This window comes from Pelodiscus sinensis, chromosome 21, assembly GCF_049634645.1.
Source record: "Pelodiscus sinensis isolate JC-2024 chromosome 21, ASM4963464v1, whole genome shotgun sequence".
Lineage (NCBI taxonomy): Eukaryota > Metazoa > Chordata > Testudines > Trionychidae > Pelodiscus > Pelodiscus sinensis.
Genome location: NC_134731.1, coordinates 2,718,848 through 2,744,912, shown reverse-complemented (window position 1 = coordinate 2,744,912; position 26,065 = coordinate 2,718,848). Strand labels below are relative to the sequence as shown.

Below are 26,065 nucleotides of genomic sequence, written 5' to 3'. Positions count from 1 at the left end.
TCTCTTTGCTTGTTTGGCCTCTTGATCGTGCTGTGGGTATCTGTTAATTTGGGGGGTTTATCTCATATTGTAAAAGAATGAGACTGAACATCCCCATATAAATCTTGGCTGTGTCTAGACTGGCCAGTTTTTCCGGAAAATCAACCGCTTTTCCGGAAAAACTTGCCAGCTGTCTACACTGGCCGCTTGAATTTCCGCAAAAGCACTGACGATTTCATATAAGATTGTCAGTGTTCTTGCGGAAATACTATGCTGCTCCCGTTCGGGCAAAAGTCCTTTTGTGCAAAAGGGCCAGTGTCGACAGCTCAGATTTGTTTTCCGCAAAAAAGCACCAATCGCGAAAATGACGATCGGAACTTTTTTGTAGAAAAGCGCCTCTAGATTGGCACGGACACTTTTCCGCAAAAGTGCTTTTGCGGAAAAGCATCCGTGCCAATCTAGACGCTCTGTTCCAAAAATGCTTTTAACGGAAAACTTTTCCGTTAATAGCATTTCCGGAAAATCATGCCAGTCTAGACATAGCCCTTGTATTTTAATACAGCCTGTGCAAATCTTCATAGAGCTCGGCAGTGTAACTCTTGTTCCTTTAAAAACAATAAGTAGTCCTGTGGCACCTTAGGGTATGTCGACACTACAAAGTTAATTCGAACTAACAGACGTTAGTTCAAATTAACTTTGATAGGCGCTACACATAGAAACCACTAGTTTGAACTTAATTTGAACTAGCGGAGCGCTTAATTCGAACTAGGTAAACCTCATACTACGAGGACTAAGCCTAGTTCGAATTAAGTAGTTCGAATTAAGGGCTGTGTAGCCACTTAATTCGCACTAGTGGGAGGCTAGCCCTCCCCAGCTTTCCCTGGTGGCCACTCTGGGCACCACCAAGGAAACTCTTCTGCCCTCCTTCCGGCCCCGGAGCCCTTAAAGGGGCACGGTCTGGCTATGGTGCCTGTGCCAGGCACAAGCCTGCCAGCACCCAGCCAGTAGACCCTGCACCTGGCACGGCACGAGCCAGCCACCCGCTGCCACCCAGCCCTCCGCCTCTTCCCGGGACCTCATCCACGACCTCCACACTAGACACAGGAAAGCGGCCGTCTAGGGCAGGAGAGCTGCCAGCCTGGCCACCCAGGAGCAGGTTTACATGAAAATCAGGGTGGTCCAGTGAGACCCCTGACCCTGAGCCCTGAGCTTAGAACATAAGAATGGCCGTACTGGGTCAGACCAAAGGTCCATCTAGCCCAGTAGCCTGTCTGCCGACAGTGGCCAACACTAGGTACCCCGGAGGGGATGGACTGAAGACAATGACCAAGCCATTTGTCTCGTGCCATCCATCTCCAGACTTCCACAAACAGAGGCCAGGGACACCATTTCTACCTCCTGGCTAATACCACTCCATGGACCCAACCTCCATGAATTGATCTCACTTCTCTTTAAACTCTGTTCTAGTTCTAGCCTTCACAGCCTCCTGCAGCAAGGAGTTCCACAGGTTGACTACACGCTGTGTGAAGAAGAACTTTCTGTTATTAGTTTGAAGCCTGCTACCCATTCATTTCATTTGGTGTCCTCTAGTCCTTCTATTATGGGAACTAATGAAGAACTTTTCTTTATGCACCCTCTCCTCACCACTCATGCTTTTATAGACCTCTATCATATCCCCCCTCAGTCTCCTCTTTTCTAAGCTGAAAAGTCCCAGTCTCTTTAGCCTCTCTTCATATGGGACCTGTTCCAAACCCCTGATCATTTGAGTTGCCCTCCCCTCTCCCACCCTCTCTCTTCCCCTCTCCCACCTCCTTTTCCCAGTCTCCCTGAGTTTTGTTCAATAAAGAGAGTTTCTATTTTTGAACACGTGTCCTTTATTTTGTACATCAGGAAGGGGGGCTAGGGAGGGGTAAGTGGAAGTATGTGAGGGAGGAATGGGGTACGAGCCCCCGATGAGGAGGACTGGGGTGGCTCTGCGGGCTCCTCGGGGTGGAAGCTCTCCTGCAGCCCCCCCGATTGACTCCCCTCCCCCGGATGGCAGCCTGCGGCAAGTGCAGACGGGCTGATGGCCGAGTGCTGTGATGTGCCGAGTGTGGGCACTCAGGGCACTCCAAGCCAGGACTGCTTTGCAAGCGGGGAACCCTGAGAACTGTCTGTCCGGGGTGGGGGTCGGGTCCCTTTAAGCCAGGGATGTCCAAACTTTTTTCAAAGAGGGCCAGATTTTATGAAGTGAACATGCGTGAGGGCCGACCATTTTGCCTGACATTCTTTGAACCATTAAAATTAAACACAAATTAACTATTTTATGCAAAGTTTATTGCAAACGGCATACTTTTCATTTCGTCACATGGATGACAAATCTAAACAGGTGTTAAATCACTCTGCCTTTCATATCTGAAGGCCAGATGAAAAAAAAAATCCAGGAAGCTGAAATATATGTCAGGAACATTGTAAAGTACATTACATATTATTGGTAATAAAGGTTGTCTGTCAACTTTTAAGTTAAAAAAATATGAACAGGAACATAACACCAAGTATACATGTTGTGTCCAAATATATTTATAACTGATTTAGACCAACTGACATTAACTGAGATTTTACAATGTATTCATCTCAATACATATGGATTCGTTGGGGGCCATAAAAGATAGATATTGCCAAATTACCTGTGGGGCCGTATTAAACCGGAACACGGGCCGCAATTGGCCCGCGGGCCGGACTTTGGACATGACTGCTTTAAGCACAGCCCTCGGCTAGCCTGAGGCAGCAGCGCCACGCTCTAAGTCCTCATCTGATGCCCTGCCAGCACTGCGTCCGTCCATCCTTAACCCCGGTTCAGGGTCCACTCTGTGTGGACATGCTAGTTCAAATTAGCAAAACGCTAATTCAAACTAGTTTTTTAGTCTGGATGCGTTAGTTCGAATTAGCTTAGTACAAAATGTACAGAATCATGTGCTTTCTTGGGTAAAACCCACTTCATCTGATCAACCAGTGTGGAAGTAAAAGAAATCAAGATTATAAGAATAACAGTAGAAGTACCTGTCAAGTATAGGAGGCGTGTTAATAAGGCTAAGATTAAGTGGGCTGATTGTGTCCCATACACAGCTTTTAATGTGAAAATGCAGATGTTAAAGAAGAGAAATTGGCTTTGTTAAGTGCCAACCAGTTAATGTCTTTGTTCAAGCCCAGGGTAATGATGTCACATCTGTAGATGAATTCCAGTTCTGCCGTCTCTCTCTCTGTAATTCCGTTGTAGAAGAATGGCTACTTTTATATCCATGATTGAGTGATCAGGCAGGTTAAAATGTTCCCCTACAGGTTTATGTGTGTTACGATTTCTGATGTCTGATTTGCATCCATTTATCTTTTGACTCAGAGTGTCCAGTTTGGCCAATATACATGGCAGAGAGGTATTGCTGCACTTGATGGCATATAACACAGTAGAGGACTTGTTCCTTTGCTCTCTTACAGGGAGATGTTGGATCTTCTCCTGTCTGAATGTGATGCGTCTGCCTGTCATGAAGAACTTTAACATTGAAGAGTTTGAGTTCAGCCAAGCATATCTCTTCTTCTGGGATAAGGTACAGCAATGCTGGACTTAGATTTTTCTTAGAAGTTTTATCCATGCAGCCAGTACTGGCAGTCTGATTTCCCTCTATATGGGTGTTCAGGCTTTTCTAAGCTGCCATGGAGAAACACAGAAAACAATCTTTGGAAGTCCTTTACAAACACAATTTTCAGATAAAGAGGGAGCAAGTGTTTCTGGATTGAGAGAAAAATTGGTAGAGGGGATTTAAATAATTTGTTGAAAAGAGTAGCATTTTTTTGTTCTGAGACCTCTAATTCCTCTCACGGATCCTTGTAGAAGGCTAGACAGGAACAACACTACCCGTTTTCCACTAAAGCCGTCTTAGTCTTGTGCCTGTGACACACTGCTGGAGCTAATTGACTTGTTTATTTCCAACAGTAGTTGCTTAAGAGCTGCTAGTACTAGTAACTGAGAAATGTTTCATCTTGCATCTTCTCTTTCTCCCATATACTAACTTGCTTTCACTTGCATACGCCCAGGAATGGAGTAACATATGGCATGCTACAAGCCAAGGTTAAGTTACCCTATCTGTCCTCTTCCAGGTTGAACGCTGCTACTATTTTTTAAACGTCTTTGTGGAAACGGCTCAGAAAAACAAGCCTACAGAAGAGAGGCTGATGCAGTTCCTGCTTTCCAACCCCACCAGTGATGGAGGACAATGGGACATGCTGGTTAATCTTATCAGTAAGAGAAACAGTGACTGAAAGGGCTTCCGGAAACAGTACTCTTGCCTGAAAGCTCAGAAGTGATGTAAATGTCTCCAGTTGTGTCCTACAGCCACCATAAACTGTACAGCGCTGCCATCTTCATGAGTTCAATGAGGAGGGGGGATGTAAAAAGTCGGTTAAAATGGTAACAACTTACATGTGCTGCTGGCTCTTACATAAACTTTATACTGCAGAGCCCACAGCAAAGCGTGTTTGGGAGCAGGGCTGCCAGCCCCTGCCGGTCCGGCTCCCGGGGAGGAGGCTTCCCTGCTGCAACGAAACCACCTTCCCGGGAGTGGGGCCGACAGGGATTGCCGGCTCTGCTCCTGGGGAAGCTTCACGGCAGGTTCTGCAGCTGGCTTCCTGGGATCCAGCTTGTAACCTGGCGGGGGGGGGGGGGGGGAGGAGGGAAAGAGGGATAAGGCTGGTCCCACCATGGACAGGGGTTGGAGCAGCCTCTGCAGGCTGGAGCAGCTGGCAGGGGAGGAGCTGCTCCAGCCCTTACTGTTAACCGGAACTGGTAAGCTTTAGGGTGATGCTTACTGGTTAGCCAGTTAACCTTCGCCATCCTGAGTGAATGGTACTTATTTGTAGTTCCGGTCATCACTGCGATAAAGCGATAGTAAAGGACAAATAATTCATTTAAAATAGTAGGAGAATTCCCACACCGCTCCTTTGCTCTGTGTTTTTCCGTTAAAAGCATTTGCAGAAAAGAGCGTCTAGATTGGCACGGATGCTTTTGTGCAAAGCACTTTTGGCGGAAAAGCGTCCGTGCCAATCTAGACGCAGTTTTGCGCAAGAAAGCCCCGATCGCCATTTTCGTCATCAGGGCTTTTTTGCGCAAACCAGTTTTCAGCTGTCTACACTGGCCCTCTTGCGCAAAAACATTTCCAGAAAAGGGCTTTTGCCCGAACAGGAACGTCAAAGCATTTGCGCAAGAAGCACTGATTTCGGACAGTAGAACGTCAGTGCTTTTGTTCAAAATCAAGCAGCCAGTGTAGACAGATGGCAAGTTTTTGCGCAAAAGCAAGTGTTTTTGCGGGAAAACTTGCCAGTCTAGATGCAGCCCAGGGGTTCTCTTGCTTGACAGACTAGAACAACTCTCATAAAGGGCTGCCCATGCGAAATCAATCCTAGGCGAAGGGTGCTAATCAGCTGTAACAAAAAAGGCCTCTCACTGAAAGATGAACAGAATTTAGCAGCGTCATGTTGGCTTCTGCAGGCTGCAGCTTTCCTCCCTCGCTCTGCAGATCAGAGTTTGGGATTCATACAGCCCTGACATGCTTCTCCCAATCTCCAGAAGGAAGCATTGTCCATGCTTTATGCCATTCTCCGCTCAGCGTAGGGCAGCTCTTTACGCAAAAACATGTGTCAGGATCTAGTTGAATTCACATAGCTGAATTCAGAGATTAAGAACCATTGCTTGACTTCACGGGAACTATGCATCGATGCTATAAGCGTGTAGGGTAACGAGTGGCTAAATAAGCACAAACTGCGGCAAAGGACAGTCTTCTCAACTGCTGATACGGCCTTCACCTGCCCTTTCTTGCTTCATTGTCTTGTGAAAACGTCTTGTGGAAAGAAGACCGTCAGCGGGTCCCTTATCCTGCCTTCTTAATACGGGACCCAGGTCCATCCCTGGGGAAGACTGCATTGGCTGCCCAGCTCCTCCCAGGGTGGGCAGGGTGCAAACCAAATGCTCTATCCCCTAAACCATGCTGGCTAGTTTCTTTGATGATACGCTAAGTGTTCAGGGACTATGTACTTTGTTCTTATACCACCTAGCCCAGTGGAGCTTCTGAGCACTATCACGATGTAAATATTAATTAGTCTTTGTTATAACTCTATATTCACAATTACAAAGCTACGTCTCATAGCTGTGAGGATAAGGTACCTTTTCTCTTGCCACGGAGAAAAGAAATTTAGGAAGTCAGTCCATTCACCTTGCAAGACAAAATACGTGGCACAGTTTAGCATAGATTCAGGAAATTGGCTTGACAGCTTCTAAGAAGAGTCCAATTACTGACAAAAGAGGGCTTCTTAAATATCATTAATGAGCTGAGGAGAAATAGGTGGGACAAGTGGCAGATTGTCATATCTGATCACTGAAGGACGCTATCTTAAAAACCATAATCTTTGGCTTCTCTGACTCTTTTAAACAACCTCTATCTCAGGTGATGTGCATAGAAACCAGGTGCACTAAGGCTTCACTGGGTCTGAGCAGATGTCAACACTGGTCATCTAGAAAGACAAAAGTCTCAGAGAGGCAAGGTGGGCGAGGGAATCTCTTTGATTGGCCCAGCTTCAGGTGGTGAGAGAGACAAGCTCCTGAGCCACACAGAACTCTTTGTCAGGGTTCGGAAAGGTACTCTGAGTGTCACAGCTAATGCCAGGTGGAACATCCATTTAGCTGTGAGGCTGGGAGAGTCTTTTCTAGTCCCAAACAGGGGTGGACCGTGACCCTAGGCAGACTAGGCAGTTGCCTAGGGTGCTGCCAGGCTGGGTGCCCGATGATGATGTCACGGGGCACCCTGAGTGCCCCGTGATTACGTCATGGCCACTGACAGCCGTGCAGGTGGGGGCGCTGATCGCGCCTTCCACCTGGGGCACCAGCTGCTACAGCCGGCCTTAGGCCGCTCCTGGTCTTAAAGAGCTTTGTGTGGCTTGGAAGCTTGTTTCTCTCACCAACAGAAGCTTCACCTACCTTGTCTCGCTAATAGCCTGTGACTACCTACAAGTCTATCCTTGGACAGATAACATGTCAATTTTCTCTTCTAGAAAAATATGGAGTTATCCCCAAGAAAAATTTCCCTGAATCTTTCAACACAGAGGCCTCTGGGAAGATGAATGAAATTTTGAATCATAAGGTAAATGATCTGAAATTGTGCTAAAACACAGTGGTTAGAGAGATGAAAGAGAAATTATAATCTACAGATGTTCCTGAGTGGCTACCTTAAATGTTCCCTATTGATCAGAGTATTAAGAGCCCGTCTGGCTTCTTCCTTGCATCCATATGACATTGCATTTGAAAGGATTAAAAGGTGAAGGGGAACAGTCCTAAAATGCTGGGAAGAGGAGAGGAAGTAGGTTCGTGAATAGCTGCTACTGTATTTAGAGGGTTTGATGTTCTTGCTTTCAAACAGGAGCTTGAAAATATCCCTTGCAGCACTTTTTACAATGGTCTTTAGATCTCTAACTCCTACAGAAAAAATTCTGCCTTCCTGGCTGGCAGAAGATCTTTCTGCAAAATTCATGCAGCCACAGAGAGCTTGTTTTCTCCTACTGTGTTCTCAAAGATGCTAAGGCTCTAATGATGCCTGTTGCCAAGTGTGGTGGCTAAGATTTACACATGCAGAATTTAAAAATACAGAACTAGGGATAGGACCAAAACCAGCTTGCATAGGAAAGGCTGCAGGGCCATGTGAAATACTGAAATGACTGTGACAAAGGAAGGTTTGGGATAAAGCAGGTTTAGGCACGTCAGACGGGGGATCTGAATCCATGGTGGTAACAAATGAAATGGCAGACAAAGCTTTTCACTAAAAGCTTTGTTTTGGCAATTCATGAGTCCATGATCAAGGGACAGCTGTTCCTGGGAATCTGCACAGATGAGTTGGTAAATAAAAGGTGCATGCTGAAATTAAGTCAGAGGTTCAATGCTGTTACTTAGGGCCTGACATCTCCCAGTCTTCACCTTGATTCTGGCACATCAACTGGCCCGTTCGGTGCTACCTTGACTGCGCGACAATACCTGAGTTTGCAGATAATAGTTGTAAGCAGAGTTACAAAATATATAAGTGCCTGCAAGCCTCAGAAATGGTGTTGCAACATTTGGACATCACTATGTGACATAACACTGAGATATTGAGAAGAATCCAGTTCTAGGAGAAGCCTGCCAGTAATGAAGTCCAGACTGCTGCCTGGAAAAGACTGAGACAGTTTTTGATTATTTTTCAATACATTTTGGTGATCCTTCAAAAAAAGTAAAAGCTTGGTTTACAATGGTCTAAAATATAATATAAAGGACACATTTTTAATAGAAATACCAATATTGTTTTTCCGTAAATAAACCTTTTGTGATGGATGCCTGACAGAGAGCCATAAAGCAAGTCCTGACTTCCTAACTCGTGCAGGCTTTGCAAATAGATACTGTTTATGCTCCTGTTGCAGTGATAACATGGCCTTTTCTTTTGAAACAGATGCGGGAGTACTGTATGCGACTAAGAAACATGGTAGCAAATGGGTCAACTGAGGAAGAACTCGAAGAAGCAAAGGACGCTATGATAGAGGAGGTAAAATATATAACACCTAATTCATTCCATGCCAGAAGCAAGCCACTACAGATGAAGTTATTCTTGCCTTCTCTTGTTCTAATGCTAGCTATAAAGTGCAAAACAAATTCTTTCTATTGTACACGACTCTAGTGACACAGATGGCCATGTACTCTCTAAAGTGTTACTATGTGATTGTTTTAGGAATGTTTTCCTATATACACTCTTCTCTGCATGTGGGGGATACCACTGCACTTAAACCCTGGTGGAGCTAGGGCACTTTACACCAGCTGAGAATTCACCCCACCAGGTGTTGTTAACAGATAAAAACCCCAGCATCTGCATTCTCAGTGGAGACCAAAATAATGCATATAGCCTGTTCTCACTAAAAGGGACTAGAGGACTTGGCTATACCCACTGTAAACTTAGAAATTGCTATGTTGGAAGAATCTCCTTTTCTTCCCCTCTCTTCAGCACGCTTTCAAAAGCTTCCTGGGAAATTACTCATTTCTCTTCCTTGTACAATCTATAGCCCAGAGGTCCTTCTCTCCGGTATTATTACTGCAATTCATAGCTTTACTATCCCCAGTTCAAAGGTTAAAGTAAGAAATGTGACGTGATAGCAAAACTGGCACTAAGTTCTTTTTGTTTTGTATCTGAAAACAAAACCTTTATATATTTTCAAACGTGTCATGCTCTGGGTCAAATGACCTCGTATCTTATTGATTCTACCCTTCCTTAGGCTGCAGATTACCTTTTTGCATTTTAATATCCATTAACGTGATTTCTGTTTTTAGGCTTTGCATTCACACATCGACTGGAAGAGTTAATTGCAGAATTAACCTGAAGCCTCCTAGAATGGCTTGATTAATTGAGATAAGGCAAAGACATGATGAGTTCCCTGCAGATTTACATTTTTCATTTGCTTTGTTTAGAATCTCCAAGTTTCTAGCATTAGAAACTGGAAATCCAGTTCATTAATGGCTCACAAATGTCTGTCTGCATCTGGAAACAGTTGTGGTGTGTGTGTTCTTTAATCTACCCCCACTCGGTTATTTTCTATTCCAGTACAGTTTCAAAAGATGGGGGGCAGGGAGAGCCAGAAAGTCTATTAGAAATGGGGTTCAGCTTCTTGCAATGCAGCTAACCCTTGAATGCAGCTTGAGGAAGCTAGCCATGCAAGAGGGAAATGTGGTGCTCCCAGAAAACTACCTAAAAACAGCCATGCCCTATATAAAGTAGAGAACCTGTATAATAGGATAAGAGAGGATCCCCTCGTCTCTTAAACAGAAGTTGATTTAAATGGACATAGTCCTCTTGAAATCAAGCCTAATATCCTTCATCTAATACATTGTTAAATGTATTAAAAGAGACAAGAAGATTCTGCCATTTCCAAAGAAAGCAGAAATCCTCTTAATCTCATAGAAGGAAAAGTGATTAATGGAAGTGTATCATTAGAATGAAAATGTTTCTGTGGATGTATGCTAGAAGACATGCATAATCGGAGCCCTTTCCCATACAATAATTGTATGTGCTGTGGAGAAGAGGGTTTTTCTGGAATAAGGCAGCCAGCTGGCTACTTTTTCAGTCTCAAAAGACAGAGTCCCGATTGTGGTCTTTGACTGGAACTGCTTTTATGTTCTGATGCATAGTCTAAATACAGCGTCTACCTGGGGATAGTTTGATTGCACCTCAATGGAGTTGCCAAAGTTAAGGATTGGACAATGTTTCAGCTAGGTCATATATGTTTTTATTGTATTTCACTGCTACCACTCTCAGAATACGTCTAGAATACAAGCCTCTTTGGAAAGAGAGCATCTAGACTGCAACCACTTCTTTCGAAAAAGCGAGCCGTTTTTTCGAAAAAGAGCACCCAGGCAGTCTGAATGCTCTCTTTCGAAAAAGCCCTGTTTGTATTCAAGAACGCCTTTTTTCGAAAGACCACTTTTGAAAAAAGGTGTTCTTCCTCGTAAAATGTGTTTTACCGTGGTCGAAAAAACCGCCGCATTCTTTCAATTTAATTTTGAAAAAAACACAGCAGCAGTCTAGATGCAGGGGAAGTTTTTTTTTTAAAAAAAGGCCACTTTTTTCAAAACAACCCTGTAGTCCAGATACACACTCCTAGGACTTGGAACTGATTCTACTAGTGCCCCACCTTGAGGTTCTTAGCAAAACTACAGAAAGCTTGAGCAGGACACTGTGGTGTTTTTAGCATGGTGAGGAAGCTCTGAATTTTGTGGCCTTTAATTTGACATTAGGAATTCCAGAGTGAGGGATCTTAGTACCAGATGGGGAGAACTGAGTAACACATTGTTATTCAGATAGTTAAACATTAAGGCTACGTCTACACTGGCCCCTTTTCCGGAAGGGGCATGGTAATTTTTGAGATCGTAATAGGGAAATCCGCGGGGGATTTAAATATCCCCAGCGGCATTTAAATAAAAATGTCTGCCGCTTTTTTCCGGCTTTTAGAAAAGCCGGAAAAGAGCGTCTACACTGGCCCCGATCCTCCGGAAAAAGCGCCCTTTTCCGGAGGATCTTATTCCTACTTCAAAGTAGGTTTTATTTAAATGCCGCAGGGGATATTTAAATCCCCTGCGGATTTCCCTATTACGATCTCAAAAATTACCATGCCCCTTCCGGAAAAGGGGCCAGTGTAGACGAGCCCTAAGGGCACATTTACGTTACATGGGAATATCAAGGCTGCCGTGGTCAATCTTCTGGGGTTTGATTTGGAGGGTGTTGTATAGAACGGTTAATTCAAACTCAAAGGATGCCCCCATTGGTGACAGTACTCCTGCTCCTCGCAAGGAGTAAGGGTTGCCAACAGGAGCATTTTCTCCCTTTGACCTCCTGCTGTGTGGACAGGGATTTAAGATATGTCCACCTCACCTATGTATCTTACTTTGATCTTCTCGTATAGTGTAAGATCAGGCCCACGAGCCTACTTCTGCAGTTGGCACCACATGAAGGTATCCATTGACTAATGACATTTCTGTGGCTGGCCCAACTGCAGAATTTTGGTGCTTAATCGATAGCCCGAGAGAGAAAGCGTGGGTGAGTTTTCATGCCCCTTTGGCTTTCTGTGCAGATATTCAGAATAGTGAGCATCTCCATGGGGAGCCCCCCCGAGACCTTCTCCTGGGAGTTCCGAGATAAGGAGAAGAACTACCACAAGATCGGCCCCGTGACCCCACTGCAGTTCTACCAAGAGCACATCAAGCCGCTCTTCAACATGGAAGACAAGGTTGGGGAACACAATAAATACCTTGTTGCTGAAGCAGCGGTGGTTTGTTTCTACCGCTTGTTATGGGGGCGGGGTGTGTGAGGAATAATTGTGCTTTAATGCTAATTTAAGAGCTCCTGCGTGGCTTAGCCACCGGCGCCTTGATAATAAAATGTTAATAATTAGACTAGAATGCACTTCCCGTGCAGTATTTGAGGACACGTGCACCAGCTTATAATGGGGTCTTCTATTGCATTTAATAAACTTTTGGGCTGGGTCTAGACTGGCAAGATTTTGTGCAAATACTTTTAACGGAAAAGTTTTTCCGTTAAAAGTATTTGTGCAAGAGAGCGTCTATACTGGCATGTGCCTTTGCACAAAAGATTTGCAAGAGAGTGTAGACGCTCTCTTGCGCAAGAAAGCTCCAATGGCCATTTTAGCCATCGGGCTTTCTTGTGCAAGAAATGAACGTGGCTGTCTACACTGGCCCTCTTGCACAACAATACTTGCATAAGAGGGCTTATCCCTGAGCGGGAGCATCGGAATATTTGCACAAGAAGCACTGATTCTGTACATTACAAAGTCAGGGTTCTTGCACAAATACTCGCGGCCAGTATTTTGCGCAAAATCATGCCCGTCTAGACACAGCTTTGATGTTCCAGAGGAAGCAGTCCTTAGTTGCCTGAGATGGTCAGCCAGCTAGAACAGAGGAATCAATCTGATTTACCACAAGTTCCTAATTTCTTTGAGGCTTCAATGGCTTTGTGATTTAAGTAGTAACATCTTATTGGTGGCAGATTTGTCTAGTGAATGATCCTCGACCCCAGAACCCGTACAACAAGCTCTACACTGTAGAGTACCTGGGCAACATGGTGGGAGGGAGAAAAACGCTCTACAACAACCAGCCTGTTGACCTGTTGAAGAAGATGGCTGCAGCTTCCATTAAAGATGGCGAGGTTTGTGTTTTCTCTCTCTCAGTGACACAACATTTTGTCTTTTGTAATGTAATAGGCTACACCTTGGGATATGGCCCAGGCGTAACTCCTCTCTCCTATTTTTAGGCTGTGTGGTTTGGCTGTGATGTTGGAAAACACTTCCACAGCAGGCTGGGCATCCTTGATATGCAAGCGTAAGTTTAGGAAATTAAAACAATTGTTTTCTGAGCTCTGTTCCTGGCAATGGAGTACACACTGAAAATGTTAAGGCGGTAAAAGGTGTTCAAAACTGTTCTAATTTTGTTTTTACCCAAAATGAGTAAGACAAATGTCTGTTTAGACCTGTACTCCTTTTGTTAAATACCCTTCCTTTTTGGCTTTTACCTGAAATGCTGATACTGTGAAAACATACTCCGTTCCTAATTCACTGATGTGAAACTTTAATGTAAAATATTCGTAGCTGAAGAAAGAGGAACTTAACTGCAGTATGTTCTTTCTGTGCTTCCTGCAAAGCAAACAGGAAGGGGATATAGAATCTGTCTGAATGTGGGTTATTCCATAGCCTACTCTTGGAGTTTGCGCAGTTCCTTGAATTCCCTAGTTCTTAGAGAACGGCATTCCAAAAAGGGTCCCTTCACATTGATTCTAACTCAAAATTTGAAAAGGAGTGAAGCATCTGTCAGAGCAGTATAACATTGGATAATACATTCCTCTGATCCCACTTCCTCTTCTTCTGCGTTCACCTCCGTTGCATGGCTTACTTGTAGGTTTGACCATGAGCTGGTGTTCGGTGTCTCTGTCAAGCAGATGAACAAAGCAGAACGATTAATCTTTGGGGAATCATTGATGACCCATGCCATGGTCCTCACTGCCTTCTCGGAGAAGGTAAGATCTCCTCCACAAGCACTGCATCTATTTGCACAGATGTATTTGAACTCTCCCGCAGTTTGTTTATATGCTTCTTGGTCACTCAGAATGTACATGTTCCGCCCAAGGGCAGCATATGTATAAAACAACAACCTGTGCATGATGCCTATTCATATGCTATTCACCTGTATCACTTATTTGGAGAAACTAAAAAACAGAACCTTACCAACAAGGGAGGAATCCTAGATAACAAGATAACATTTTGTTTTCTATGCCCAGAAACTCTTTGAGAAGCACAAAAAACCCAAAAACCCTTGACTCGTATTTTCTGGGAAATTAAAAGACATCGTTGCTGACTTCAAAAGTATGGAAATTCTGATTTATCTCGCTAACCAGGGAATCAAAGGTGATAGCACATCACTGGAGATATTTAAGAGCAGGTTAAATAGATACCTGTCAGGGATGATCTAGACAGTGCTTGGTCCTACTGTGAGAGCAGGCGACTGGACTCGATGACCTCTCAAGGTTAGTTTCAGTTCTACGATCCCCTTCCATAGCACACTGGTTAATCTAGTCTAGATGTGGCACCAAGCATTGTACTACTTAAAATGTACTTGAACAACCTGCAGGAGGCACTCAACCTCAAAATTTGTAGCATGACTTCTGTGACACATCCACTAATGAGAGAGAAGAATCTAAACCCCAAACAGCAGTAGTTCTTAGCACCACTAGAGTGCAGTACAGCTGTCGGCAATGTAATTAACGTCATTTGAGAGAACTATGTAAAACCCAGTATCTTTGGATACCTGGAAGTCACAAATCAGCTTTAATTTGTGTTTTCTGAAAAAAATCTAGGAGACCTCTCCCTACCATAGAACACACAGTGAATTTTTAAGGTTCCTTTTAAAAAATAACCTCTTCCAAACAAAGATTACTTGGTCTGAGAAGTGCTTACATATTACTGAAAACTTCCCCGGGGAGTCAGTACTTTGTGCAAGAGCATGAAATGGGATTGTTCAGAGTCGGTTTTTTTCTCAGAACTACTCCTCAACTTTATCCACACTGGTCTGCACACACACTTTTCAGAACTAATTGTGTGTGACAATTAGGATTAAAGACTATTCTGATCAGTGTCAAGTTTGGATATTTGTGTATAGGGCTGTTAGGGACTAGTCGACTCCCCTCCTCGCCCAGATAGAGGCAGCAAAGGGGGGAGAAAATGGGGTACTTCAAAGCAGCAGCCCCACACAGCTGAGCCCGGGATCAGATGTGTGGCACTGCTGCTATGAAACGCTGAGGTGGTGTTCAAAGTGGCAGTACCACACAGCCAATCTCGGGCTCAGCTGTGCCACCTTGGCGTTTCAAAGGGGCAGCACCACACAGCTGTGCCCAGAATCTGCTGTGCAGGGCTGCCCCTTTGTAATGCTGAGGGAGTTCAGCTGTGCAGCGCTACCGCGCATGCAGCCTGGGGTCAGCTGGGGACTCCCCAGCTGACCCTGGCTCCACGTGGCATTTCAAAGCAGCAGCGCAGCATGGAGCCCAGAGTCAGCGGCAGACTCAGAGTCCCCTGCTGATCCCGGGCTCCATGCTGCGCTGCTGCTTTGAAAGGCACAAGAGCCCCCACTGGCGTTCTTGTACATTTCCAAGGAGGAATGCGGAAGTGCCTATTAACTAGTTGAGTAGACGACGGAAATTCCATCAACTACTCAACTAGCCAATTAACCGTTACTTAACATCCTTAATAGTAACCTTATTACTAATATGCTTTATTGGAGATCACAGTCCCCAATCTATATTTATTAATTTTTTAGTCTCATGTGCACACAGAAGCCTATGTGTAATCACGTACGGAAAGGTAACGTAACTTGCGCTGTAATCTGGTTTCTTTTCACACTGAAAACTATTTTTGGAACAGTAACCCTTATACAAGTCCAAATTCCTTCCTGGCATTTTTCTTTCTTGGTGTTGATATGCGATGAGAGATTTTAGGCTGGAACAGAACACAGTCTTGTCTACACTCGAGCACAGCTCTTTGTCATTGAACCAGTTGAAGCTCAAACAGTCGAGGGTATCCATATTTGATTCATGGTTCATGTTTGCCCCTTGTTCTCTCAAGCAATGTTCTAAACTGTTTCAGTTGCAAGGACTCCTAGTTGCCTATCATTTAGTTCCAGAATTCACTGTTTCTGAGCAGAACCAGGGCGATTTCATGAGGCCGCCAGTGCACAGTGGGGCACTAGGAGGTCGAGCAGAACTATTTCAGCTAGTGTGGACTCAATCATATTCAGTCTGAATTGATTAAACTTTAACTGACCATTAAACTTGTCGAAAGCCACTATGGAATCAGACTGAGACCATTCAGCAAGACCTCCTAGTGACCCACCTGGGACTGCTCCTGTATGGTGATGATCTACAGCCTTCTGGGGGGAACTTACCTGGTTTCAGTTTTGAAAGTAGATCAGGCAACAGTGCCAAACGAAGACTGAAGAAAATCTAATTCTGGGAGAAAAACCGGATAAAATAGCAAATAGTCATCCAACTGGAAGAGAACATCTCCAGGGAGACCAAAGCTGGCTAATGTGGTGTGTGAGGGGGAAGCCTCCATTGACAGTCTGAAAGTTAGAAGTGGGGTTATCAGGGTGGAAAAAGCCCAATGAGCAGCACCCACAGCTTCCAGGTGAGTCACTACCTTGACTCTCAGAGGGGTCGCCGTGTTAGTCTGAATCTGCAAAAGCGGCGAGGAGTCCTGTGGCACCTTATAGACTAACCGAAGTGTTGGAGCATAAGCTTTCGTGGGCAAAGACCCACTTCGTCGCTTTGACATGCATCTGACGAAGTGGGTCTTTGCCCACGAAAGCTTATGCTCCAAACACTTCGGTTAGTCTATAAGGTGCCACAGGACTCCTCGCCGCTTTTACCTTGACTCTAATCATCAACAACAGCCTAGCGAGGCTGTGAATGCAAAAAGGAAGAGTATTTCATCAGAATAAGTTCCTCTCCCATTGACAGACAATTCCTGTTATGGGAAAGGGAAGTGTCATATGGCTTAGGGCAAGGCACAAATGTTAAACTCACACAAGTTAGACACTTTGTGTCTTTTCTAAGAAATTAAATGGCTTGAGCTTTTTCAGTGAACAAGTAAATTTGTCTTGAGTCACTTTTTTGGCTGAGGTTTTTTATTTTAAAATACAGGAAAACCATTTAGTAGTTTTGATCTGCCTTGATTGGATTAAACCATGTATTTGTTTATTGCTAATTGTAAAAAAATGACTCTTTAAGCTCATCCCTTCTTTTTAGCTAGTGAGGAACATTCACAACCTCCAACAGGACAGAATAATGCCTTTGGGGAACTTGAGTATCTTCCATGGGATATGTTAGTTTGTGGACACTGGTCCTAATTAGGAAAGGACCCAAATAGACTATATTCTGTAGGGGAAATGTAAAATGCAAGCTATCCAAGAAACTGCAAGCATCTTTCCAATAAGATTACCAAGGATGATCATAAGGAGCAGGAGCGGCCCGAGGCTGGATGCAGCAGCTGGTGCCCCAGGCGGAACACGTGATCGGCGCCCCCACCTGCACGGCCGTCAATGGCGTGACATCATCATCGGGTGCCCCGTTGAAGGCGGTGCCCTAGGTGATGGCCGAGTCGGCCTATACTCACGGGCCGCCCCTGATAGGGAGAGAGAAACAGCTCTCTCAAATCTTACCAAAACTTCTAAAAGTAGTTCTAAATACTTCATATATTAGTCTTACAGCAGTTAGTGCTTCTGCATCTAAAATCATCAGCAATAGAATTGCAAAACTTTATTTTTTCTGAGCATCTGCCTAGCAATTCACTTGGCATGAGCATTAAACGTATCTGTGCGTCAGATCTGTGGTTCTGTTGCCAATAATTTTAGAAGTGGAAGCACTGTCAGAAACTTGGAGGCATTTCTCCACTGAATACATGTTTTACTTTGTTCTTTCTTCCAGGATGGGCAAGAAGAATCATTTGAGAAATGGAGGGTGGAGAATTCCTGGGGTGCAGACGCTGGTAATAAAGGTAATAGATCACAGCAGTCACGTGAATACACTGTTGAACTCCGTATCTGGAGATGAGGAACTGGAAGGGGAAAGGACATTGTGTTGGCAGGCATTCCATAGATGTCAGCTCAGGTAAACAACACGCAACAAGTGTGCACAAGGCAAGATGCTACACCTAATACTCAACTCATATGAAGAGAAGTCAAAATTCATGTCCCACAGAGTTAATAGCAGAACGTAGGTTTCCTCCGCCTCCAGTGCTCCATGGTCCCCTGGGGGTTTGCAAACTGTGTCTAAAATTTTCAAAGGGGGCAACTCCTTTTGAATTTTTCAGGGTCTCCAAATGAAGAAAAGATTTTGAAGAGATAAAAGATTTTAGAAGCAGAATTCTGAACTTGGATTCCTGTCTGGTCAAATATTGCCTCATGAAGATGGCAACAAATGTCCATCTTCATCTCCCATAATAGGAATTAGGTACAGCGGGATACTCAGGCAGGCAGGCTGCCAGCATGCTATGGTAGCCCCATGCTGCCCAAAGCTGCCGGCTAGCGTGTCTCTGGGTGCTCCTTGAAAAGGGAGGGGGCAGCATGTTTCCAAGCACTGCCCCACAGCTACAACAGACAACGGGAGTTGTGAGGATGGTGCTGGGGGTCAATGCACAGACACCCACCGCCTCCTACTCCCAAAGGGCATGCCCATACTGTGCCCACCTCTCTTCTAAAGAGATGCTTTAGACTGAGGAACTCTAGCTTGACTGACTTGACTGTGCTCATTGTGTGTGTGTCCTGGCCAAGCCGTACCATGTAACCTAACTCTGAACCCAGCATCTCCAATCAGAGGTGTTAAAAACCACATAGGAGATCCCCAAAGGTGAACGCTGAATGAATGGTCATTCAATCCTGTTAGCCCATCTGTTCGACAGGGGTAGGACTGTCTACTTCAGCACAAAGAAAAGCCTTTCTTGCTGAACAGCTGCAGATAGCAGCCATGTCAACAGCTGTTACATTTGCCATCTTGTTGGGCTCTCTCTCTTATTCCTAGCATCTCTACTACAGCTTAATTCTCTATCGTAGAGACTTACCTTTGTGTCTGAGCACTTAGGTTTACCCTCACACTCCCATGAGAGATGGCAGTGCTGGTAGCCCATTCTACAGATGGGGACTAGAGTCACTGGCAGACTAAGGGACTTACCCACTGTCACACAGGAAGTCTGGCAGAATGGGGACTTTAGACAAGGACTGCGGAGAGCCAGGCCAGTGCCCGAACCGCTGGACCAGACTTCCTTGTCTGGCTCTTCCTAATGAAATGCTCCCGCCATTAGGCTTTTCTAGGGAGAAGAAAGGAGAAACACGGTGCAGCTTTGTACTAGCAGAGTACCGGAGAACTAAATCTTATACAGGACTTTTTGGGCAGTCACTTAGTAGGCCCTGCTGAGCCTTTTGTCAGAACAGGCAGCGGCGATGCCAGAGTCTCTGTTCTCTCTAACAGACGTGGCTGGAGTAGAAATACTAGACCGGGCCTACCTGGGGCTGCACTGCTGCCTTCTGCCCCGAAATACAATCACAACTCACTGCCCTCTGTTTATCCCTTGTAGCTGGAATGCAGAGCCAGGGTTGTGGCTTGGACATGTACTCTTGGTGGCTCTACTGTACTCTTGAGGCAAGGGAATAATTCCCACGACAGATGATGGCTTTCCCTGTAACTCTGGCTACACGCCGTCTCAAGGGACAGTGACCAGCCCTGTTCGATGGAGCTAAAGTTTTACTTGGCGCTTTGTTGTTCAGACGTTGGCACCCCACACAGTCCACTCCAGCATGCAGAACGGCAACAGACACGGAGGCAGGGCGTTCATTATCCTGCAAGGTGCAATTACTAGCTGGTGGTCAAGAATGAGAGTTTTTTTTGTGACCCCAGAACTTATATCCTGGAGAAAGAAAAATCAAGTCACCTTCCCTGGGCAGTACATCCAAACCAGCTTCTAGCTCGCATTACAACTCAATTCCCTGGAATAGAGGCGTGTAATGCCTTAAATATTTTATCTATAGGATTTTTTTCTTTATACAGGTAAAAGGCTCTTACATGCAGATTCCCAGCCAGAGCCTTAGAGAAGGAAGGGTATAACACAAATGGTTGTTTTTCCTAAAGATTTGTGTCAGCCACAGAGTGTCTCAGGGGCTTTGTGCCCGAGGGAATAAATTAGCATCAACTATGGACACACGCATTCTCTCCATCTCCTGAAATGGAATTCTGAACAAGGACACCCAGATAACTGGAGTGGTTAACAAGCATGGATTAAACAGTCTGAAGTTTAGCTTAAGCAAGCAGGAATGTATTTAATATATTGTAGTTCAGCTAAATATGAATGAATAGTCTTGATGTCCATTAGAACAGCAACATGGGACAGAGCGATTAAAAGGAGCTTCCCCTATTCAGAGGGTCTGCCTTTTGCAGAAGGATGACCTATGTTCTATTTGTTGTCAAGTTAGAAATCCCTTTGTTCTGCCTCAGCGGCCATGTGTACTGAACAAAATAATCTTCCTTGCATAAAAGGGACCTGTATTTGCAAAACTGTTCTCAGGATTTTGGGTCCGAGATACTCCTCTTTAGGCTTGTTAATCCAAGTCTGTCGTAGCTAAAATCTATTTATTCAATAACTAAAGGAACAGGAAATTGAAGTATTCGAGACTTTGCCACAAACGTTGCTGTAGAAATAGGATTATTCTGTGTGACTGAGTATGAAGATCATAGAATCCTAGGGCTGGAAGAGACTTCAGGAGGTCATCAAGTCCAGCCCCCTGCTCAAAATTGTCAGACATTATAATATTGCATAAGATCCATGATTCCCCATATCCGTAATGTCCTTTGTTAGTAAAGTAACTGCCTTTGTTTTTCATCCCCAGGTTACCTGATCATGACGGATGACTGGTTTTCTGAGTACGTGTACGAGGTGGTGGTGGATAAGAAGCATATGCCAGAAGACGTCTTAGAACTGATGCAGCAGGAACCTATTGTCTTGCCAGCATGGGACCCCTTGGGTTCACTAGCGAAGTGAACTGCAGAGCACTTGCCTCCCAGTGAGCAACCAGAAGTAGATGTAATAGAGAATCCCAGAAACCAGAAGCCATAGCCAAATGATGTGACCAAGCGCAGAGCTTGGTCCATAGTCTTTAAATGTATGCTAAGGATCTTTTCAAGAAACAACGCTTTCCTGAATGGCCGAGTGAAAAAAAAAAAGTGTCAGACTACTCTGCGCCTGCACAGAAAATTTGCCCACCTCATCATGCTACTGTATAAGTGCTTTCAATGACAGTTGGATTTTATCTCTTTAATAATGAACATAACCCTGTAAAATTGTTTTGACCAGTGCTTTCCATAGGAAAGATGATTGTAGATGGCCATATTTTAGGATAATTAGCTGACTGATATCAATTAGAAAAGTACAGCAAAATGTACATTAGTCATTCCTGGTTTTACTTGTACTGTAAAAGTATCCAGAGTCATTAGTTACTTAGAGTGTTTCAAGAGAGCTGTTTACATTTACTAGGGGGTTCATCTTCAGGGGGTAGGTGTGCAGACATGGTTTAATTTTCTTAAGAATAATGTATCCAAAACTGATTCCCATTCCAGCAGCATTGAGCTTTTTCCTGAATGTACTTAGTCTGACTTGCTTTCTGCTTTGCCCTATCAACGTATGACCAACTGATTCTCATCTGTACCCACACGAATGTTGTTTTTCAATAATATTAGCAGGAACTACCAGCAATTAGTTCAAAGGCAGAGTTAGAGAATATGGTGCCAGTTTTTATTTACTGCACTTTATTTGGACATCTTCAACTAAATACTGCTAGGAAACTTTTAATTAAAACCCTTTCTGGTGTTAAAGGTACAGCGCTGTTTCCCTCTCCTCTCCTCCCCCAAATTGGCCACATGCATCTTCACCGCATTGGAAAGATGTTAGTGACCCACAGAACACTTGCAGGTCAACAAGGCATGTTACATGCTCTTCTTAGTAGTAGAAGTCACGAGTTCTTCCACAGAGGAAGACATTCACACTACAGGAGCTCAAGAATCGAGGTAATGAGCACAGTGTAAATGCTAGAAGCCAAACCAAGCCAAGCTGTTAAGCCGCTTAACATGACCTCTTTGACTGTGATTTGTGCTGTTCTGCACTGAATCTTCACTCATTGGGCAGGGGTAGGACAAAGAAGAAAATACTGACTGAAAAGAATAATCCACTGACCTACTGTAGATAAAACAGTGCTGGCCTTAAGCACAAGCAAGGAATGGGAAGGTTGGGGTTCCAAATTCAGCTTCTATTATTGGCATATGTGCATGAAAATGTATTTTCACCTCTAATAAAGTTCATTAAAAATTCATGGTGTAAAGAACTGCAAGACTTGACTGCAAATAGACTTGCTCATAGCTTTTCCTTCTGATAGTACTACCGGGCAATGTGTTTTTTCTCAAATTTTTATTGGTGACTATTTCAAACACACAATGCTTAGATTTCCTCCAAGGTAACCGCTTTGTTTCCAGTTGCATTAAAAGCTAAAAATACAGTCCTTTCTTACCGTCATTTTTCAACCGCAGGAATTGCCACAGATGTTTGACAGCTAACGGGAGCTAAGATGGCCTATGAAAAGAGAAGCAAGAGGGGTGTGTCTGAGCCTTCATGTCATTAAGACGGGATCCAGACGAAGTGCTGGAGAACCCTGCTAAGAAAGGCACTGAAATAACTTACCTTGCACATCATACCAATGAGCTCCATTAGTGATGCCACCCTGGAATGTCTCCAACTGCTCCCCCGGGCACCGTGGGGTGCCAGTTTTCATTATCGCATGGTTCAAAGCATATTTTTTTGCCAGGTATTTAAATACTTCATCAGCTGATGTGTTATAGATTCCATTGGCTCACACATGAGGGAGTCATCATAGGAACAGTTTGCAACCACTCGTGGAGCACAAATGTGATTTTTTTGGGGATGGGCGGAGTTTATCGGAACCAGACAGAGCACATGAGGGCAAGAACTACCAACATCTGCCACCCTGATTAATATATAGCTCTGTGTAATGGTCTGCAGGCAGCGGGCGACAACGCCACTTCCCCACAACCCGTCAAATCAGTACAGTTACAGGGCCAGGCCCTGGGGTCAGGGCAGGCTGAATAATAATCAGTCTATATGCGTGGGCCCCGGTTCAGGGCAGGCATAAGGCAAGCAGTCTACAAATTTGAGGCCGGGTCTCCTAGCTGGTGGAGAGCCAATAAGCACAGGAGGTTGCTCCCTTGGGGGGGGGGGCGGCAAGGGGGAATAGGCCCACCCATTCCATTGTGTCCCAGCCCAAGGCCCTAGCAAGGGCAGCACTAGCTGACGTCAGGTCGGCAGGGCTCTTGGCTGCAACACACTGGCCTAGTCAGGGGTTAGCGGGTGTCCGGGCCACAACCCACCACCCAGCTGACTTCCATCTCCTCGGCAGGCCCTCCCCTAGGCTACCGAGGGTCCTACCTGGCTCCAGCCCGGTTCGGCAGGCTTGGAGGGGATCGAAGGAGTCGACAGGGTGTCCATAGCCTCCTCTGAGGTTGAAGGTAGCAGAGTTCGAGGGGGCCTGGTCCACTGGTGAGGGTCTGGTCTGGGTCCCAGAGAACCAGAGGAAGTGTCAGGCTGTAGCGGGGCTCTCGGTAGCCTCCCCAGATCACGGTGTTCACTCAGGGGCTCGCCGCAGCTGCTGAGCCTTTGGCCAAGCCTCCTGCCTGCTCAGCTGCTGGGCTCCAATTGAGTGGGGCCTTCCTTCTTATACTTCTGGTACCGCCCTTCTGTTTCCTGGGGGCGGGGCAAGGGTGCTCTGGCACCGCCCACCAAGGTGAACTTTCCCTTCCAGGTCATCCAGAGTTCATACTACTTCTAGCCAAAGTAATTCAGTTTCAATTTTCTGAAAGTCACCAAGCTTTTGAAGCTTCATGGCATTTTGGGTCAGTGAGCAAACTGCCCTGTATCCAATTAACAATGCATAATGAAGTCTCATTGGAGCTTTCCTAATTGCATCAAGGCCATGTTATATCTGAGACACATACACAGCCTACACTGGATAGGCTCCAACAGTATTACTGCCAGCTACTGTCAGACAGGGTACTGAACAAATTGGGTTTCAGGTCCAATCTAGCTTGGCAATTCCCATCTCTTTAAGGCTTTGGTTCATATTAACAAATACTCTTGGGAGCTAAGGTATCCAAGCCTCTTTAAGTCAGGGTAGAAGTCATGTTCACAAAGGCCCAGTTTTCTTGAAACACTCTATTTGGTTTTACAGAAATTACTGGGGGTGGGGCAATGTCAGAGGGTACACCCCTGATGGGGGCTGCTGACCCCCTTATACTGACCCACGTCTCAGTCCGGGCCTATACCGCACCCCAAAGTCCCCAAAAGTCCAGGCCCCTCTATCAGGGGATATACGGTATCAAAGGCCTAGTCCCTCTGAGGCACCTCTCCTGGCCCCAAGCCTGGTTATCCGGGGGGGGCCTGCGTGGTGGGGGGACCCGGGCCCTCCCTCTCCACCGGGTCCCAGCCCAGGGCCCTTCAGGCAGGGTCTGTGGCTCCTGCCGGCTCGGCGGGGAATCCGGCCGATACACGCCGAGCCAAACTTTGTATCCCCTGCCCTGGGCTGCTTCCTACCACACCCCAGTTCCCCGGGGGCCCATTGGCCTCTGAGGCAGGACCTGCTGGGGTTGTGGGTACGTTCCAGTTGCCCAGAGTCGGGGTCCGCTTCCTTGGTGTCAGGGTCCAGCACTGGCAGTGGCTCTGGTCCCAGCGACTGCAAAAACACTGGCCTGGTCTCCTCCCTCCCCCAGCTGTCCTCCTGCCTGCTGGGCTCCCTCTGCCTTTATACCTGGCCTCTGCTGGGAGCATGCCCAGCAGGGCCGGAAGGGCGGGGCCCTCTCCGCCAGCTGGGCCTGGGCTACTCCCGGCCCTGCAGTGCGGGGCCTGTTCGCCCTGTCACAGGCAGGAAGATAACATTCACCTGAAAAGGAGTTTCTTTACTCCTACCTTGTGGTTTGTCTTACAAGCTGCTTCTTTTGAGCTTCAGCTCAGTCACAAAACTGCAGTCTGCTGCTAGAATGGCAGATGAGGCAAAATTCACAAAAGTACTTCAATGTAACACACACATTGATAGTCTCAAGAAGCTCAAAGAAAAGGCTTCTCTCCCCAACTGCCTAGAAATTGATGCATCACCATGGCAGACACTATCTTTATAGCTTGTAAAAAGGAGGCATGATTAGACCGTCGTGCATCCTGCTTGGATAGGAACTTTGGGCATGTCCACTTCTACTGAAACAACTTTAGCACCTTATGTTCAGCAGCTGGCATCCCTGTAGAAATATTCTGAATGGCAGCTGAACAGGATGGCATCCAAGACGACAAAAGAATGTTGCAAGAACTAAATCTCAGGATTCCATTCCCCTTAAACTGAACTGAAACTCAACTGAACATTTAACATCTAGTGTCGCAGGAGAGAGAGAGAGAACACATTTCTTGTTTCTCTCAGACACAAAAATAATAAATGTTAAATTTTGATTAATTAACTAAACGACTAGTCGGTGGGATTTCTGTTGACTATTTGGTTAGTTGGTAAGGACTAGCGCAGCATTCCAACTTTGAAATGTACAAGAGTCACTGCTGGGGCTCTTGTACGTTTCAAAGAGGAAGCGCTGTATGGAGCCTAGGGCTATCCTGAGACTCAGCGTCCCCCGCTGGCCCCAGGCTCCATGTGGCACTTCCGCTTTGAAATGTATAAGGCGCCTCAGTGGGGATTCTTGTACATTTCAAAGTTGGAATGCTGCCACTACACTCCCGGCCCCTTTCACAGACCTGGGAGGAACTGGCCTTTAAGCTGGCTCCCCCCAGAATTCCCCCTCCCATCCCCTCCCTTGCTGCCTCTTTGTGATAGTGGCAGCAAAGAGGGGGGGAAGGGTGACTAGTCGACTAGAGCGTCGAGTATCCAATAAGCTTATCGGACAGTCGACTAGTGCTTACATCCCTAACAAAAATGCAGTCAAGCAAACCATCCCAGCCAACTGCGGTTTAGTCCTCCACATAGACAGAAGATGACGGACTCTGCTTTTTTGTAAGCTTTGAAGAATGTTTGAGTTGAGACGCATTGCAGGGTTTACTGGCAGGATTAAGAGGCTTATGTTGCAGGAAGGAGCGATGAGGAAAATATTCTGAGTCTCAAATTCTGAGTCAAGTCAGAAGACAAGAGTACAGCAGGCCCACTCCCGCTGTTCCTTACTCTAGTTACAGGCATAAGAGGTCTGCTGAACATGTTGGCACACAATAAGCTGGGGTCAGTTGCTAGCTGTCCCAGCAGGTACTGCACAAAGGGACCCAGCTGGGCGCTGGTACAATGCAGACCCAGGAGGGTTAAGGATAAGGAAAAAGCATTGAAGAGTCTCGAGCCCAACATCAACCTCCCTCC

At 45.6% G+C, this 26,065-nt stretch overlaps 1 protein-coding gene and 1 long non-coding RNA gene across 2 annotated transcripts in view; one reads left to right on the top strand and one right to left on the bottom strand.

Moving 5' to 3' along the window:
• The window catches only part of LOC102462350 (bleomycin hydrolase-like), a 23,745-nt gene extending 1,941 nt beyond the window's left edge, over positions 1-21,804 (top strand). Inside the window, exons 3-12 of the mRNA XM_025184242.2 lie at positions 3,451-3,560; positions 4,111-4,252; positions 7,054-7,142; positions 8,475-8,567; positions 11,638-11,793; positions 12,570-12,728; positions 12,834-12,901; positions 13,475-13,592; positions 17,550-17,619; positions 20,501-21,804. Of these exons, the coding sequence (XP_025040027.1) occupies positions 3,451-3,560; positions 4,111-4,252; positions 7,054-7,142; positions 8,475-8,567; positions 11,638-11,793; positions 12,570-12,728; positions 12,834-12,901; positions 13,475-13,592; positions 17,550-17,619; positions 20,501-20,652 (1,157 nt within the window). The 3' untranslated portion in view covers positions 20,653-21,804. The remainder of the gene's footprint in view (positions 1-3,450; positions 3,561-4,110; positions 4,253-7,053; positions 7,143-8,474; positions 8,568-11,637; positions 11,794-12,569; positions 12,729-12,833; positions 12,902-13,474; positions 13,593-17,549; positions 17,620-20,500) is intronic.
• LOC112545649 (uncharacterized) lies at positions 20,753-26,065 on the bottom strand. Its single transcript, XR_003089183.2, has 2 exons — positions 23,104-26,065; positions 20,753-22,233 (listed from the first exon to the last, which is right to left on the bottom strand). It is a non-coding gene; the product is annotated as an uncharacterized LOC112545649 (long non-coding RNA).